Genomic DNA, 16,816 nt, shown 5'->3' with positions numbered 1-16,816 from the left:
GTGAATCTTTATCCCAGTTCTGTGCAAGAACATTTTTCCACTGTTTTTGTCTTGCCTCTTCCTGCAGAAGAACTGTGTCCACATTGCACAATGCTGCCAGTACCGTGTTTCACAGTGGTCCATTGTGCAGTTAGGGTGATGCGGATGCCAAAAAAAAATCTTCAAATTCCATCAACTCTGATTTTATTTCAGACATGGCTAATGTCAAACTGCTCCTGTCTCTTACTTTGCATTAATCTTCCACTTACAGTCTGAATAAAATGCATTGAAGTGAGTGGTTGTAAAGTGATAAAATGTGCTTGTGTTCAATGGGCATGAAAGCTTTCGCAAGTCTGGTCAGTACAAGTTTTACCCACTTTGTCGTTTGTCATGTTAGCAAGTTGAATCAACCGAACACATCCTAACCTGTGGTCACATATATTTAGCTATTTTAGGTTATACTTCCAGAAATGCCTCAAAGCTAAAGCATCTTAAGAAAGGCTCACAATATTGCCCTAAACCTGGTTTTTTTTTTTCAACTCAATCTCAAAAATGTCCAAAAGAGCCTGTTGACATTTGGCTTGAGCTGTAGAAAGCAGCGTTGCACGATGAGCAGGAACCGTGTTGGCGACAAAGCTGTTTTCAAAGGTCAAACCAAATACATTTCTCTTCATCTTAATGAAACCCAAAGTAGAGAATTCACAGCGAATGTTTCTGCAGAGTAAGATAGCTGCCCGAGGAGGAATATAGTTATAAATTCTTGATGATCCCATCGATGTTCTGACACAAAACTATCAATAAGCTCAGAACTACATCATGCTCAGTTTAAGCTATGTTAAAAAACTTGTTTGCATCAGAGAGGAATATATATATATATATTTTTACCCAATAAATCTTTTTTTTTTTTTAACAAGCCAGAAACTTTTCAAGGACATAATTTCTCTTCACTGAAGTTCTGGTTTTATCTGTCTTTTCCTGACAGGGAGCGGAACAATCGTCAAGTGTGTCTTTATCAAGCACTTTACCGATCTAGACTGCATATTTTCTGTTCAGCAATATCCAATTCAACATTCTTTTTTTTTTTTTTGTTTCCACTTTTGCACCACACAAAACACCCAAGAACTTCTTGTTTTTGATGGTCTCTCTGTGCCCCTGCAGACTTCCAGACTGTGGATCAGCCCACCTTAGCTCCCGGTCCTTTACCAGCTCGAAAGCAGCATCCTGCAGGAGACGAGCAGGCCAAGACGAACACACAAGGCGAGGCCGCGTTCAAACACTGCACTGCCAGTGAGTCTTTATGCATTCTTTTCTCGCGTGGCGTGAGTGACATGAAGGGTTGCGATCTGCAAATGTCGTGCCTTGAAGTGTCGCATAACATTCAACATGAAGGTCAAAATATATGCTCTTTTTTAATTTATTTATTTTTTATGTAAAGTGATATTTACAGTGTATCACAAAAGTGAGTACACCTCATATTTCTGCAGATATTTAAGTATATCTTTTCATGGGACAAAACGACACTTTAACATAATGAAAAGTAGTCTCTGTGTGTAAATTTATTCTTCCCTCAAAATAACTATATACAGCCATTAATGTCTAAATCACCAGCAACAAAAGTGACACTAAAATTTTATATTTTATATACTTAAATGAAACTTTTGAAGCTGAAAAAAAAATCGAACCACATCTCTTCACAATCTTCACTGTTTCATAACAGCTTATCTAATCAAATCCACAGAGGTTTGCCATGATAAATGCGAAAACAATTCCAGGGTTTGAATACTTTTCGTGAGGCCTTGCTTCTCTTCACATACATTTAGTCTGCGGAGAAGCGACACAGTAAGCAGCCTCATTAGCGTGGCCTCCGTCTCCTAAGCACTCAGAACACGGCCGCGCCGCAGAGCAATTACATGCCCACCTGAGGTAAACAGCGGGTGCCTAAGGGTGGGGGGAGGGCCGGCAACGGGCAGGGGGCAGAGTAATGAGGCCGCTACCTGAACAAATGAGAGGCGAGCCGGGGTTTTGCATGTTACGCCATACAGCTTTCATTTGGACGCAGTCGATTGCGATAGCCTGGTGAAACCGACCTGAAATATTAGCGAGTGAACAAAGTGCGCAGAGATGTTGCACTCGAAAATCTGAAATGTTGGTGAAAAAAAACAAACACTATTTACTTGCCAGTTGAAACATGGCATAATAAAAGGCCTGTTTTCTATAAAAATCCGTATGTCTGTTCTGTAGTACCACAAATCGCCACTAGATGGAGCGTTTCTCCCATGAGAGTTTCCCCTGTAGAGCCCTGAGAGAGGGGAGAAATATTTCTAGCCTTTTTAGGGCAGTTGTTTTTTTTCTCCTCTCATTGAAAAAAGAAATTAACATGAGGGTCAAACAACGAGTTTCCATTTGAATACACAAACATTTCACTTTGGCCAGTATTTTTTTTCCACAAGAAAATGTTTAATTGTCTCTTTAAGTGTAGAAAATGTTAATTTAGTCATGCATTAACACCAGTAAAGGTCAACATGGAACTAGATTGACCAGACATACACACACACACACACACACACACACACACACACACACACACACACACACACACACACACACACACACACACACACACACAGTACGGCTTTTATTTGCCACTTTTGTCGGTCGTCTTTATCTGGAAAGCCAAATGTCACAGATGCAGGCCACCAATTTGGAAGCGATTGGTAGAGTCGTTATCAGACTCCACCAGAGGTGTAATTAATTACAGTAACTCAAGTGATTAATTTGTGACATTGCCAGCTAGTTCTCACCTGGAGCACCACAGCGAGGCACCTATTAGGCAAATTGATCAGAGTCGGGTCCTGTGTGAGGTATGACTCGAAGGAGGGCGTGTCTGTCTGATGGGGAGGCGTCATTCTCTAATCTCTGTGCCGGTACTGATTAAGTGAACCGAGTGCAGCTGGGTCATTCCCGTGTATGCACCTTTCGCTTTTCCTTTCATAGTGGGGTCACGGGGCACTTAAAAATGAAAGTTATGCCAGATCACTTACCTGGAGCTGGTGAGATCATCTGGACGTGGTTCAGTATCTGTAATTTTTTCGGGCTTTTATCTGGACCAGCTTCCCGCCCTCCCACATTTCTTTCCATTTGCCTCAAGCCGAGAACCTACCTGTGACATTCTAATATAGCTGAGCCACGGCACCGAGGAGATGCACTTTTAAAAAAAATATTTATTTATTTATTTGAGGCATGGAGAAGGTTACATTGAAGGCTCTTTGAGGACTAGGGATATTTTTGAATCGGGTGTTAAAAGCAGCAGTGGGGTGGGGCGGGGGCCCGGTTGCACAGACGCAGACGGCCGGAACAGCTGGTGCTCCCAGGAGGTCGCCAAGGGTTGGGGGTGTGGGGAGATGGCACCGCCGCGGCTGATAATGCACAAGGAAACGGGAAGGCTGTGCTTCCATTAGCCTCTGTGGGTTGCTCTGTCATGGTTTCTCTCTTTCTTCAACCTCACACATCTGCCACTCTCCCTGGAGCAACAGAAAACCCAGAGCCCATTACCTTAGGGCGCGGACCCGAGTTCACTCGGAGTGCATCACCACTAGGATACGGTTCATGCGGAGTGTCTTGCTTTCATTCATAATTAAGCCTGTTCAGTTCTTCTGTCACTGATGCTATTCAGCAAGGCGAATCAGTTGGTCTGGATTGTATGGAAGAATTGTAGGCTTGACGGTTAAAAATGCACAATTTTAGATGCACTCTGCAAATGCCACGGTTCAAAAATAAGTTGCCTAATATCAGTGGCCTTTAGAAATCTAAATCCACAGATATCCCCGATTTAATGAGAAATTCTTAATTTATGGGTTGCATAACGAAACGACAGCACGCTGCCAGCAAACATGCCAGCTGCATGTTTGCAGAAGTTAGTTTAGGTCTAAAAAAAGGTCTCAAAGATAACTTGAAAACCACTGGAAAATGTGTGATGAAATCTTGTACATGCCTCTTCTCTTTTTCTAAGTGGTGACATTCTTTGGTGTTTGAAATATTTTTTCCATGTTTTGACTTTTTATAAGACTTGAAGAATTTTTAACTATTAACACTTTTAATTACCACTTTTCTATGGTAAGATTGCTTTAATATTAAATAGTGATCCAACATGTATTAACTATAATAAATCTTTTTTTATAAAACACAAAGTTCAAGAATTTCTGCCAGATTGCAAATATTATGCGACTTTTGTGTGATTTAAATCTACACAAAGTAGCTACTGCATGGCTTCTATGAATTTTGGGCATATTGGACAATTTTTCCAAATATGCCTGGGAAGTTATAAAAAAATCCCCAAAGATTTACAGATTTACGTATGATTAAAAAGCCTTCTTTGTTCTTGATTTTGATCTTCTTTTTAACATTTTTACCCATCAGGTTTTTGGTTTTAGTTTACTTGCTGTGATTCATGAATTCCAAAATGATTTTTCTTCTTAAAACATGTTGACTTCAGTCCAGTGTTTGTCAACCCTGGCCCTCAGGGTTTGCTGAACATCATGTTTCAGACATGCTTCTATTCCAGCTGCCTGATTGCAGTGTCTGCATTGCTTCCCGCATGCCATTAAGTGCTGCAGCAGCCTGTTACTCACCCATCGATTTATGGCAAAGCGAATGTTGAATGCTTGAAAAGTTGAGGTGAAAACATGTCTAGAAATTCCAGTCTGGAAAAGTGCATGGTTTTCATATGTAGATTGTGTAAACATAGATTATTTAAAAATAACTAAGGATGGTGGTGCAGTCCTGGAGCGTAAACGAACCACCATCTAATGAGGTGAATAAATGAACCCTCTTCAGACCAGAATTATTTATAGGCCACCTGGATCTATTTTGATTTTAGAGCTGTAAAACCATCAAAAAAGAAACAGAAAAGTGCAACGAGTGAGTGCTTCTGTTGCTCTTTCAAAGACATCTTCAGCTTTCTGTATCTAGCCGTTATTCAGTATTTCTGAGAGTCGTTCACTGTACAATAACAGTTTAAAGGTCAAAATAAAAACACAAATGACGCATTGAAGGGCTGGAGATATAAAAATAAAATCTCTTTTACAGGCGAGACCGCTTTCAAACCAAGTTGGGTGGTGTGATTGTTAAGAGACAATTGCTATGCAAGACACTCCCAAAAAGGACAATGTTTTGGTGAGTTAATTAAATTAGTAGTGAGAAGCATATCTCACCAGCAGTTTAACGCACCACACGGCTTTGCATAATGCATGGTTTTCTAAAGAAACAAATTAACTTACTGGTCTTTAAATTTTTTGTTGGAGATAAGTTTGAAAGTAAAACCATTTAAGGCTCTCGCCTCTCATTTAAGGCTCCAAGAACAAACGTACCTCACTTCCTCTCTGGACTGCCTGCTAATTCTTTTAATCAGACGTAAATCTGTGCAAAAGACCTTTTGTTGTCTTTTTGTTGGAAATCATTACTCTGTAAAAACAAAATAAAACCAATTTCAAAAGTATAACTGAGGTATTTTCTGGAAACCAATGCATTTGGTGTATTTTTTTTATTTGATGCAAAGCTGCAGTGCTTATAGGTGCACACTTCAACAGCCCTTATTTACCTGGCTTATCGATGTAGAACTTGGTTGAGGAAGCCGTACTGCTGGGCGGCTTCCTGTTGTACATTCATACAATGCATCATCGAGGAAAATATAATGTAAGAACACTTAGATTTTTAAAGTTGTCTACTTGAAAACCAGAAGATACTTTGAGATGCGTTTTGTTGTGTGAGGAGGGGTTTCAAGACACAGCATTGCAAGTTAGTCTTCTGATATCATTGTTTGGCTACATGCTGTTCCGTATTACTCAAAAAATGATTAACGTTGTGACCTTTTTTTGCTCTCGGTTATCTACCTGGTTTTGATTCAATGCAGCCAAACCGAAGGCAAATGAACCCTCTGCTTGTCTTGCCACCGATGTGGCTGCCACAGCTAACATTTGTGCAGTGTGGAAAGGTACATTTGGTAGTTTGTGGACGAAATGTTGCAGACACGGCATAAAGTAGCCATCATGTCGCTTTAATAGCACGCCCAGGGCAACAGGTAGCAGGTTGTGTTCATGTAGATGGAGAGTGACTGTGTTTCGCCCCTCTGCCTTTGCTTTTTATCTCCCATCACTGTAAACAGACAGCTCCCCCTTCTCTCTCTCTCTCTTTCAAATGACCGTCCATCACTGCATGTTGATGAGATATCTGAATTGTTAATAAACTCCTATTTGTTCCTTTTTCCTCAGGCTAAAATGGTTGCTGCATAAAAGCAAGGCAAGGATTTATTTATTTATTTATTTGCTTGGAAGTGAGATACTATAAACTTGATTTTCCTTTCTTGTCAGACAATTGACTCCTTAACCTTCCTCTCGGAGGGCTTAAAATCCGACCATAATACTAGTTTCTGCCACATGGTTTCAGATTGATTTTATCCAGTGCAGGACATATATGCATCAGAAATAACAAGTTAATGTTTAAAGCCTTTTACTCTAAGGAAATGGCATTCATTTTATCCGATCGCAGCGATATAATTAATGTTCAGCCAACAGAGACTCTCCAGAACTGGAGTTGGGATATTTTTACTTGTCTAACTCCCTGCAACACACAACTTAAGCTTTCACTGGGTACTTTTTGTTCACAACAATCAGGTATGAAAGAGAGAGGGCAAGTGAATGTTGCTATCAAGTGATAGCTTAAATTATGAACTTTAAGGTATTTTTAAGTGCCCTATTCAGGCAGCCTTGTGGTGTCAATGGCAGATTTCCTCTAAAATGGGGAAAACAAGCGATTCCTACTGCACTTTTAAATTTAAAAAACTTATTATATGGCTTTTTATATCTGATTCCTGCAGATTGCTGTAGAAGGTGATACAGGGGACTTGTCAAGTCTGTAGAATAATTGAATTTAAATTAGATTTTTTAGTTCTGGAAGTGGAAGTGTATGGTAGATGAAAATGGAGGAAGTGCCTTACTTCCTGTCCCATTTTCTAAAAGTGGTATCTAAACCGGCCCCTCTCTCCCTAGACATTACGGTCTCTTGTTTTTGCTGGTTTCTTATGTAAAATCTTAAAAAGACATTTGAAACATTTCCCAAAAAATCAAGGCGAACGTTTGTATTTACTCTTCAGAAATTATCAACAAAAGGACAACAAATTCTGGGAATGTGGGTGAGGAAAAGTTCTGGATTTTGACTTGAAGACTGCATAGAAATCCTGAAAATTGAATCTAAATTAGCTTTTCCTTCATTCATGAGTTCATGCTAGAGAAGGACAGAGCTCCACTGACCTTAGATGGCCGAGTTGTTTTAAGTATGGATACAGCAATGAACTACTTTAGTATTTAATTGGTAGTTTAGCATAAAACTCTAATGCCGAAGTAACTTCACATGTGGTTTCTTTTAATCTCTTCCCTCCACTTTTAGATTCTACTTTCTGCAGTTGAAATTTCATTTCGTAGATAGCTTTCACACAGCTTTCAGCAATACTGCCAATCTACGATTATTGACACTTTCTGTGAGTTTGTTTCAAAGCAGGTGGCAGAGCAAAACCGCCACTAGGTCCTTTTCTCTACATGGCCAAGGTCTCCCTCTCGTTTGGCAAATTTCTAAATATATGAAATCTTTTTCCTCTTTAACGCATGTTTTTCGTCTGATGCTACTGGTGGTCCACAAAAACAGTATCAATCATAAAATTTTGGCAAAAGGTTAGTATTAAATTAGATTGCACCATATTTTTTAAAATCTAAAAAAGTCATGATGTGTTAACACCAAACGTGTTACGCGTGTCGGGTGCGCCTGGTTAACAGTTGAAGGCTATGTGTCGGCTCATCGAGGGCCAGTGCGGCACGTTTCGAGCTTCTGACGCAACATAGTTTGAACTATTTGGAGAATTTTGAGCATCAAGAGCGTCCAAAGTATCCGACTTTGAATGTAAAACGGATGCGCAAAAAGCTACACGCGTCTAACTTGAACGCCGTACGCGTAATGTGTTTTGTGTGAACGCGCCATTACAAAGCTGAAACCTCCAATTATGGTCTTTGAAAGGCCGTAATTGGAGAGATACTTCTTGGATCATTTTGCATCAGACTTCATCCGTTTGAATGTTGCTGAAGTGTCAATTTACATCATTGTCAGGAGATTTTTTTTCTTCTCTGTGTAATATGAACAATCATTTTACATGTATATTCTCGTAAAAAGTTCACCTTGGTTATTTTTCTACCAAATTATTGCAATTTGTGGGAGCTGGGGTTAAGTGTTTTCACGAGGGCAAAGTTGACAATGCAAGACTGCCACGTAAAATGATTTAATTGTTTTTAAACTTGTTTTCTTCTTACTGCTATGATGGTAATGAAGAACATCAACATTATAGTTCATCTTGATTGATTCCTTAATCAGGAGTTCCCCAGTGCCGTTCTTTGTTTTGAGACGTTAGTTTTGGTTAAGGATTAGCGCTCCACGTCTCAGAAGTCTCTGTGGGCATCTGCCAGGTTTGAATCTCTCAAAGCCAATCCCACTATTCCAATTAGCGTGGATCTCGGAGTCGCGGCTTGATAATAGAACGGAGTCAACTTTTCACTCCACATCTCGCCGACAGCAAAGAACAGCCGAACATCCTAGCGTTTAGTCAGGACTGCAAACGGAAAAATTATACTGGGCCTCCTGGGGTTTTCAGTCTCGTTTTTTTTTGTTTTTTTTCAACCATAGCACAGTCGATTAGTCAATTTCAGTAAACATCAGAAGCCAGCGTACGCCAAGCGGCCTAATGGGGTGCTTTCCCTCTCTTTGCCTCATTCTGATAAGTTGTAATTGACTGGAACAATTGCACAAACATGATGCATTAGTACTGAATTAGTTTGAATGACTTATAGATTTGTTTTGCGAGAGCAAGATTGTCTTTGGAACTTTCTGCACTCCGTCAGAAGTTCAAAGCGAACTGATATCTGTTTTCCCATTAAGCTCGCCACCTTGTGCATTTAAATCAGTGGTGAGTTGAATATTCATTTACTTGATGTATGAGTTTCGTCCAAGACAGCGTTTATTTTTGTGGAATGCCTGGTTGTTTGAGAATTCTTTCTCCACTTTAGTAAAGTAGTTTGGTTTTGCTGAATGTGGCTTCTGACACTGTAATATTTTATTTCCCCAAATCAGCAAAATAAACAGCTTATTTAGAATTTAATCTAAAAAAATAATGAGGTAGTTAGAAAAAATTATCAAAAGCTTTTTAAAAATTATTGCCACGTTTGCCTAACTTAAGAGTTGATATTGTTTCCAGTGAGATACAATGACCAAAAAAGGATAATGGTGCATTTTAAAGGATAATGGTGCATTTTAAAGGTGGTGTCGGTTTTGGAAAAATAACATTTTATTAGAATGTACATGTATTTGCATCCTCAGTAATCAATGAATAATAAGTTCATTACTGGTGATGAGCATCTGTTTTTTATTTCTGAGATTTAAACTGGAAATAAGTCTCCTGAACTGGGCAAGGTTTAGATGCCAAACGTATTACGATGAAATGTAAAGATTTTGTGAAATAACACTCAAATTTGTAAAAGATGTGATTTAAAGGATCAATATTTAATCCAGGGTATTTCACTCCAGAAGTGTTGAAGCTAATCCAAGTTTTTCCGGGTCCCTAGAAACACGGTATTGGGTCTTTATCAGACTGCTGAGTCAGAAGCCACTTTCAGCATTATGTTGCATTATAATTTCTTGCAAAAAACTGATATTAAAACCTTTTGAAAGGGGAACATTTTATGACACAGCAATATAATGTTTGGAAAAGTATGAAACTTTAAAATGGGCGTGTTATGAGAACCCTGTAATAAGAAAACACGTTTTTTTCCCCGTCTTCGTAGCAAGTGTGATACCTTCAGAAGTCAAACTGGAAGTTTTTTTTCCCCAAGCCAATAAATGTCAGAGGAAGAATTATCCAGAAAGGTGTCGCTTGTTGTACAAAGAATCGCTGTGTCCCATTATTTAATTCAATATCCCTCACTTTGTAGTTCTATTATCATTTGCTGCGATGGTCTGAATCCTTTAACAGACTCGCAGGGTTTCTAATCGCTATCTAATCTAATCAATTTAGAACGTGGAAGAGCTCCAGCAAAGTACAATAATGACCATCATTCTCAGTGAATGTGATGTGCCTTCTGATCTTCCTTTAGTGGAAAACACTGTAAGCTAACATGGCTGTAAATATTTGGAAATAAATATCTACAGGGTAACTGAGTTTTGCTTGTTTTATAGTTTGACTTCATATAAAATTATTTAGTCAGCAGCTATTTTTACAGTTTTGAAGTTTTGAATACTTGCAGAGTTGCACTGTAAGATTAAGGTATGGGTAGCTACTGGTATGCACATTGTATAATATTTTAAATAAATGTAGCCTTTTAAAACCTAATATTTTTTTTATTTCCATGCATTAGATGTGGTTAGATGCAAGAAAAATCTGGAGTGCAAAGCTCACTGCGCACTGGGCAATCCAGACAGCTGTGTGTTGTCATTTGTAGTCATTTTAGCCAATATGTAAAGCAGCACAATTTTTTACTCTGCAATACAGCTACAAAATGTCAATTCTTTGGGGTACATTTGTTTTGGGCCTATGTAATTAAACATTTAATGGAACCACGCTAATGTAAAATATTATGCATGCAATAATTTTTACAGCATGCTTCTAAGCTGTTTTTTACATTTTACGTTTTATACTGCAACGTTATAACAATTTATAAACGTTACATACTGCAACATTATATATATATATATAACTAAATAAACTCTTTAGTTCCAAAGAAGCATTAAAAAAAATGTCCTCAAGCCTATATATATATATATATATATATATATATATATATATATATATATATATATATATATATATATATATATATAAAGCGGTAGGAATACTTGTTGCTTTTCTGTTCAAATAAAAGCAAAGTAATACATGTTTTGCTTTTAAAGTGAAAGTTCTATTATTTGTTTTTTGTTTTTTTTGTTTTTTTTTGTACCTGGGGTTATCTTAGTAGTAGTTTATACCAAATACTGTTTTTTGATAAACAAATAGATTTTCTTTATGCAACATAAACACTTTATCATAAGCAAACCTGTAGCGCCGCCTCATTTACGAGTCCTAATTACACCAACATAGAGCAGCAGGAGGATACACCTTAAGCACAGTTTCTTAATCACCAGCCTGAATTCTTCTGTTTTTTTCCCCCAGGATATCAAAGGGCTGCTGGTGAATGCCAGTTTCTTTTCACCCGGCATCCGGCTTTTAAACTTAAATCCTTTCAGGGGACCCTTACCAGGTGCCTTCTCGTATTTTCGTCTTTGCACAAGGACTCTGATCACTCACATCAGTCAAAGAGACAGCCGGTACATTGCTTTTTACATCCCCACTCCTGCTTTATAAGTGTGGCTGTATATTTTTGCTTGGGGGAACAGATAATTTCCCCAGGAAGCTTTCATGCCCTGCTGTGGCTCCATGTGCGCGTACAGGCTGACATCTTCAGCACTTCTTGGAACCGCCTGTGCATTAGGGCATATCTGTCTTCTGTGAAGAGGGCACCACAGGCACCGTCATCCCACTGGCCATTTACTAAGCAGCAGAGAGGAAAAGGACAGAGCAGGATAGATGCTCTGACTAAATTACGTCCCAGGCTCATCTCTCTCTCTTGTTGTTGTAGCAGTTTTGACAACAGGGAGTGCATGGTGTCCCGTTGCTTTTTGTTTTTGTTTTTCTGACCAGAAACAAACTCTTGGTCAGAAAGTATCCCACAAATTATTCCAAAATTGTATTTTGTGTTAAAATTGTACTGGGCTTAAACCGAGGAAGCTGGCTGAAATCCTACTTCACAAAATCTGGACATGGAATTGCATCGGTCATGAACATGAGCCGATTTAGCCGCGTTAGGGCTAAATGGAATCAGGTTTTAGGGTGGGAAATGCAGTCCTGCTGGCAGCACCATCAAGTTTTGCTTTTGCTGGGATATTGCCAGGTAACCGAGGTGAACATCGCCGGAGTCAGGAGCTCCACCATGAAATATTTCCTGCATATAACTTCTCACACTGCAAAAGCACTAAGTATTTTTGATCTAGTTTCCAGACCAGATACCTTAGTAAACCGAAGTAAGACAAAAATAACTTGCAGGTAAATTTCAAGAAGAAATAGGAGTTAATAATTCCTTAATATTGATGAAAAAGCACTGGTTGTATGTGAAATAACCTGCCAGTGGAGCAGGACATGTGGGAACAAAACATTTGAGGGAAAAATACTTTAGAAGATTTTGTGTTTTTCCAGTTCACAAGGTACATTTAATAGTAGATAATGACCTAAGAAAACAGTAGTTCTTAGGAAGCTTACTAAGTTAGTAAGTAAGAAGTTTTTACTATGCCAGAGTCAGGCTTATATCCCTGTTGCTTTATACTGAACTATACAAATGCTCTAATGACTCCAGCTTTGATTTTTAGTGCGCAGAAAGGAGACTCATATTGATCGCGGGCCTTGGCAATAAAACAAATACATTTATTTTCCAAATTGTTTTGGCCGAGCACTGTGTTGTGACTTTGAATGAAGAGAGAGACATGAGGATGATAAAGGGTAATGGGAACACGGCAATGCAGCAGTGGAAGGACAGTGACTGATATCCGTAATTTGAAGACGCAAAGATGGGATCATCTATTGATCTGAACATCTCATCAAGCCGCAGATCAAAGTGTCACATTGGGTGACAAACGCCTTTTTCCATTTCATGACCAAATGTCCCAGACTCCCTCAAAGCCCCGTGTCGCCTTGACAGCCTTTTCTGACAATCGTTGTCCCCCTGCAGTGTTTACCGTATTGTCTCATTTTCCTCCGAACCTGTTCTTCGGCCCATTTTTCCATCATGATTAAGGCTCTAAAAGATGTGCTGCGTCTCAGTTTTGATTGTGTGGAATTATCTTCCTGTTTATGTGATCAGACAAGGAGTTTTGCTTCATTGATGGCAAGTTGGGTGGGAAGGAAATTGTTTCAGAAGTCACTTTCCATCCCAGTGTCAGACCTGAATAGAAGTGATGTAAAGTTCAGTAGGACTAAATGACATCCATCCATATAGGTTTCATTCTCAGCTGAATATGCCAGATTTTCCAAATTTTGTTTAGTGATGCTAACTCAGCACAGGAAAAGACCTCTCAAATAGTTCACTTATATCTCAGTTGCCCTCTATAATCATTGATTTTGCTATTTAATCATGGAGGTCTGAACATCTACAGCAAATGCTTGAAATAATAGAACAATCATATCAACATCATCTCAAATTCAGAAAAATACAGCCTTTGTTTAAGCGTATTAAATTTGACTAAAACGCTTTTTCTTTTTGTTTTTTTGAGGCTTTTTTTCTGATAACACTCCCTAAAAACCAGTTGCTTTGTGGATGTCTTCTAATGTTTGTAATAGAAACTCAGTCACGTCAAGGTGCCACTCTTACCTGGAGCTGTCAAGCTTGACTTTCACCTCTCTTGCAGGATGGCCATTGGGCAAAAGAAGCGGATGTCATGTCGTATTTAGTTCAAATAATCTCTGATCATTAGTATAAGTTTCAGGTACATTTGAAACTCCAACAGTAGGAATTGTTGGAGGGACTGAAAATGGTGCCTTAAAGTAAATTTTCTCAACGGAGTGCAAAAAGCCTTTCTTTCTTTTTGTTTGTTTGCTCTTACTACCAAACTAAAGCGTATGTTTTTTTTGTTTTTTTTTTCTCTCCTCCCGACCCCCCAAAAATTAGTGTGAGATTAAGCTACTGAAATAAAAGATTAATTTCTACTAAGGCGTTAGGTAAAATGTAGGACTCAGGGATACGCTCCGGTTGCTTCTGCTTGAAACAGAATAGTTAAATTTGAGTTAAAGCCGATGTAAACTGTAAACTGTAAATACTTTCTCGCTTTGTTTAATAAAACGTGCTTTAAAGGATACATTTTAATTTGTGGGATTTCTGAAACAATTCTTTCCCGTGGCAACATTTGACTCCTGTTTAATTCCTGGCTCGCCTATTCCACCACTGTACGCTTTTGTTCTGTGAACTTTTGCACACAATGTGGTTTTCTGCCTGTGGCAGAGAGCAGATTATGACAGTACCTCCATCTTTTAAGACCCACAGATCTATTTGCTGAACATTGAACAGAATGTGATACTTGCAAAATGGAACAAAAATGTATGGGGGGAGAAAAACCAGCTGAATAGATTAAAATCTGTTTGGAAATACACATTAGAATACATCTTATGCATTGCTTAATTGCTTTATTCCGGAGATAAATAGAAGGTCCAGCTTCCCTTTTATGAACTTATGCAAATTGGCATTCATCACAACAAGTATTTATTGAGATTTTACAAGCGTTAATGTTCTGATGAACCCTACACTGGTGCAGGAATTTACAGCACGAGACCACATCTTTAAGCTTTACATTCACTCTTGTTAAAGTCACATCTGTTGACTTACGGTCACATTAAAGTCCACGACCGTCTCTGTTTGAACCGATTTAATAGGTTCCCCCTGCATGTACTCCGAAGTGTTGGCCTAAATAGAAGTTCAAAAGAGGGAATTGCCAAACAAGAAATCTCTTGAGGCAAGGAAATAGTTTTTTTCTTTTTTGTATTTCCATGGAAACGCACACACTGTGAAGCACATAAATTCAGCAGTGAAAGAGGTAAATGGGTTAGTAAACAACAGACCACCTGTCCGGGCGGGGTTGGGACCCTGTTGGTGTGAAATGGATTATTGTAGGTGCTGTTTTATTTTGTTTCCCCGCCCCCAACGCTGGGGCTTTGCTGCTTAAATCTGTCTGAGAATTTATTTTAGGTGTCGGTTAGTTAACGGCTTGAACCAATTAATACACATCCTGTGTTATTACGAGATGTTTAAGTTTCTTTTGAGGCAGAAAAGGGAGTCAAATATTAAAAATATATATATTTCTCTTTTACTAAATAATTGCCTGAGTACAATGGTTGCCACTTGTATTGTTGTTTTTTCTTTACAGCAGGTAGTTTGATGTTTAAATCAGCTAAAATATGCTAAAGCACCTCCTTGAGCTTCCCTTAATCAACCTTTTCTAGAAGAATTTATTTTTTCTAATTGAATTGTTTCACTCCCGCATTTATATTTGCAGCTTCTGTTTTCTTATTATTTTTACTGCTGATATTTGCATCAGCTGCATTCATTTTTTTAAAGTGGGAAAGCATTTATATTGATCTTGCTGACTGTTGGATTAGCGAGGCAAGTTCATTCAGAGTGCAGAAGATTTACACGATTTTCTGAATTAAAATAATCTTCTACAACGACTTACTATTTATGAAACATGAGCAGGTACTCCTATGCCTCGGCGAAAAAGCTTGAAGTGAGCATTTCATTGTAGCTGGAGCAGCTTGACGGTCCTCGCATAATTGCACGCGGTAAACCATTTCCATGGTTTGCCATTCCACTGTTCTCTCAAAATGTATTACAAGTAAACCTGAAGTTGTGCATTGGTGTTAGTTCAGTTTAAGTTTTCCTTCACAGCCAGTTGAATTCAGAAGTCACCTGATAAATAGCTGGTTTTATTCACACTGTGAATCGTAAATCTAGATGTCTAGATGCATAATGAAGACCGAAGAACACAGCAGGTAGTTTGGGGCGAAAGTAGAACATCTTGAAGACCAAGTCGTATTTTATGGAACGCATGACAAAATGTCGGCGACCACATTTCTTTTAAACGTAACGGAAAGAATCAGTTCTCAAGTTTGCGCCTTCAGCCACATCTCTAAGCACTACACACTTTTTAATCTGCCGTATTAAAGGCAAAAACCATTATTTAGAATTCGTTCCACTTCACAATTTAAAGATTCACCAGGGTTGGGGGGTTTAATTGAAGAATGAATCAGACGAGCGCTGACAATAATGTGCGTCGAGGCTATAAGGACAACTAAAGTACGCCGCAGAGCTGTCTATGGGTGTCACCGATCTGACTTATTTATTTAATACCTGCCTGGTGGCAGTTTGGAGAGAGGTCTTATCTCGCTTCTGCTTTCTGAAGCTTTATTTTGTGAGTGTGTGGGGGCCGCTTTGACAAGTATGTGTAGCGGCGGCTTGAAAATTTGTGCAACTACATAAATCTTGCATGGGTTCGGCACTTTTAATTATAACAAAGTGCTCCAGTTTTCTTTCTCTCCATCCCAGCCCCATCAGCATATCTCTATTCTATGGTTTTCTCTTCATGCTCTAACAATTTTCATACATTATTTAAGAGCTGACTATGACGAGTCATTTGCTGCCACCCAGACTCACCTTTGTGTCCCCGAGGAGCCTGTCGCATAGCATCCAACGGCGATGGCTGACCCCTGCAGGACCCTTTCTTTATTTGTTTTATTTTTTTTAGCTGTATTGTTGATTAATCATTGTGGTTTTGCATGAGGGAGGAATAAGATCTTGTGGCTAGTGCGTTTCCCAGTGGAGATGTTACCTGAAACTTGGCCAGATATTTTATTTTATTTTAATAAGATGCGTATTTGTTGAATATATAAAATGCATGAAAAAAATCAACAAGCAAAAGTGAGGGAAGGGAGCTAAACAAAACCAAGAGATTACTGATGGATGTTTTCTCTAACGTAAAATAAGAAATTCTGGTCAAAAATGAGAGAAAAACACAAGCTCGCGCAAACTAAGAAGCATCACTTTTGTATGATGCCACTGTTCAGAAATACCCAGGATGCCTGGCCTGGTTTCTGTCTCTTTGTTATTGCTTTATCTTTCTGTCTGTCTCTCTCTCCCTCTCTCTCTGGTGCCTCATTGTTATAGCTAGGAAACTATCT

At 38.7% G+C, this 16,816-nt stretch overlaps 1 protein-coding gene across 3 annotated transcripts in view; it reads left to right on the top strand.

The window, feature by feature from the left end:
• Positions 1 to 16,816, top strand: part of atad2b (ATPase family AAA domain containing 2B) — an 83,449-nt gene that overhangs the window by 31,832 nt on the left and 34,801 nt on the right. For all 3 annotated transcript variants that reach the window (XR_008606912.1, XM_055044336.1, XM_055044337.1), the window contains exon 24: positions 1,138 to 1,266. Coding sequence is in view for 2 of the 3 variants with exons in the window: in XM_055044336.1 (XP_054900311.1) it covers positions 1,138 to 1,266 (129 nt within the window). In the remaining variant the exon portion in view is untranslated. The remainder of the gene's footprint in view (positions 1 to 1,137; positions 1,267 to 16,816) is intronic.

This window comes from Poeciliopsis prolifica, unplaced genomic scaffold (genome assembly GCF_027474105.1).
Source record: "Poeciliopsis prolifica strain line A6 unplaced genomic scaffold, Auburn_PproV2 SCAFFOLD020, whole genome shotgun sequence".
In the NCBI taxonomy this organism is placed as follows: domain Eukaryota; kingdom Metazoa; phylum Chordata; class Actinopteri; order Cyprinodontiformes; family Poeciliidae; genus Poeciliopsis; species Poeciliopsis prolifica.
Note: the sequence above shows the minus strand (reverse complement) of the source record. Positions and strands in the feature narration are given on the sequence as shown.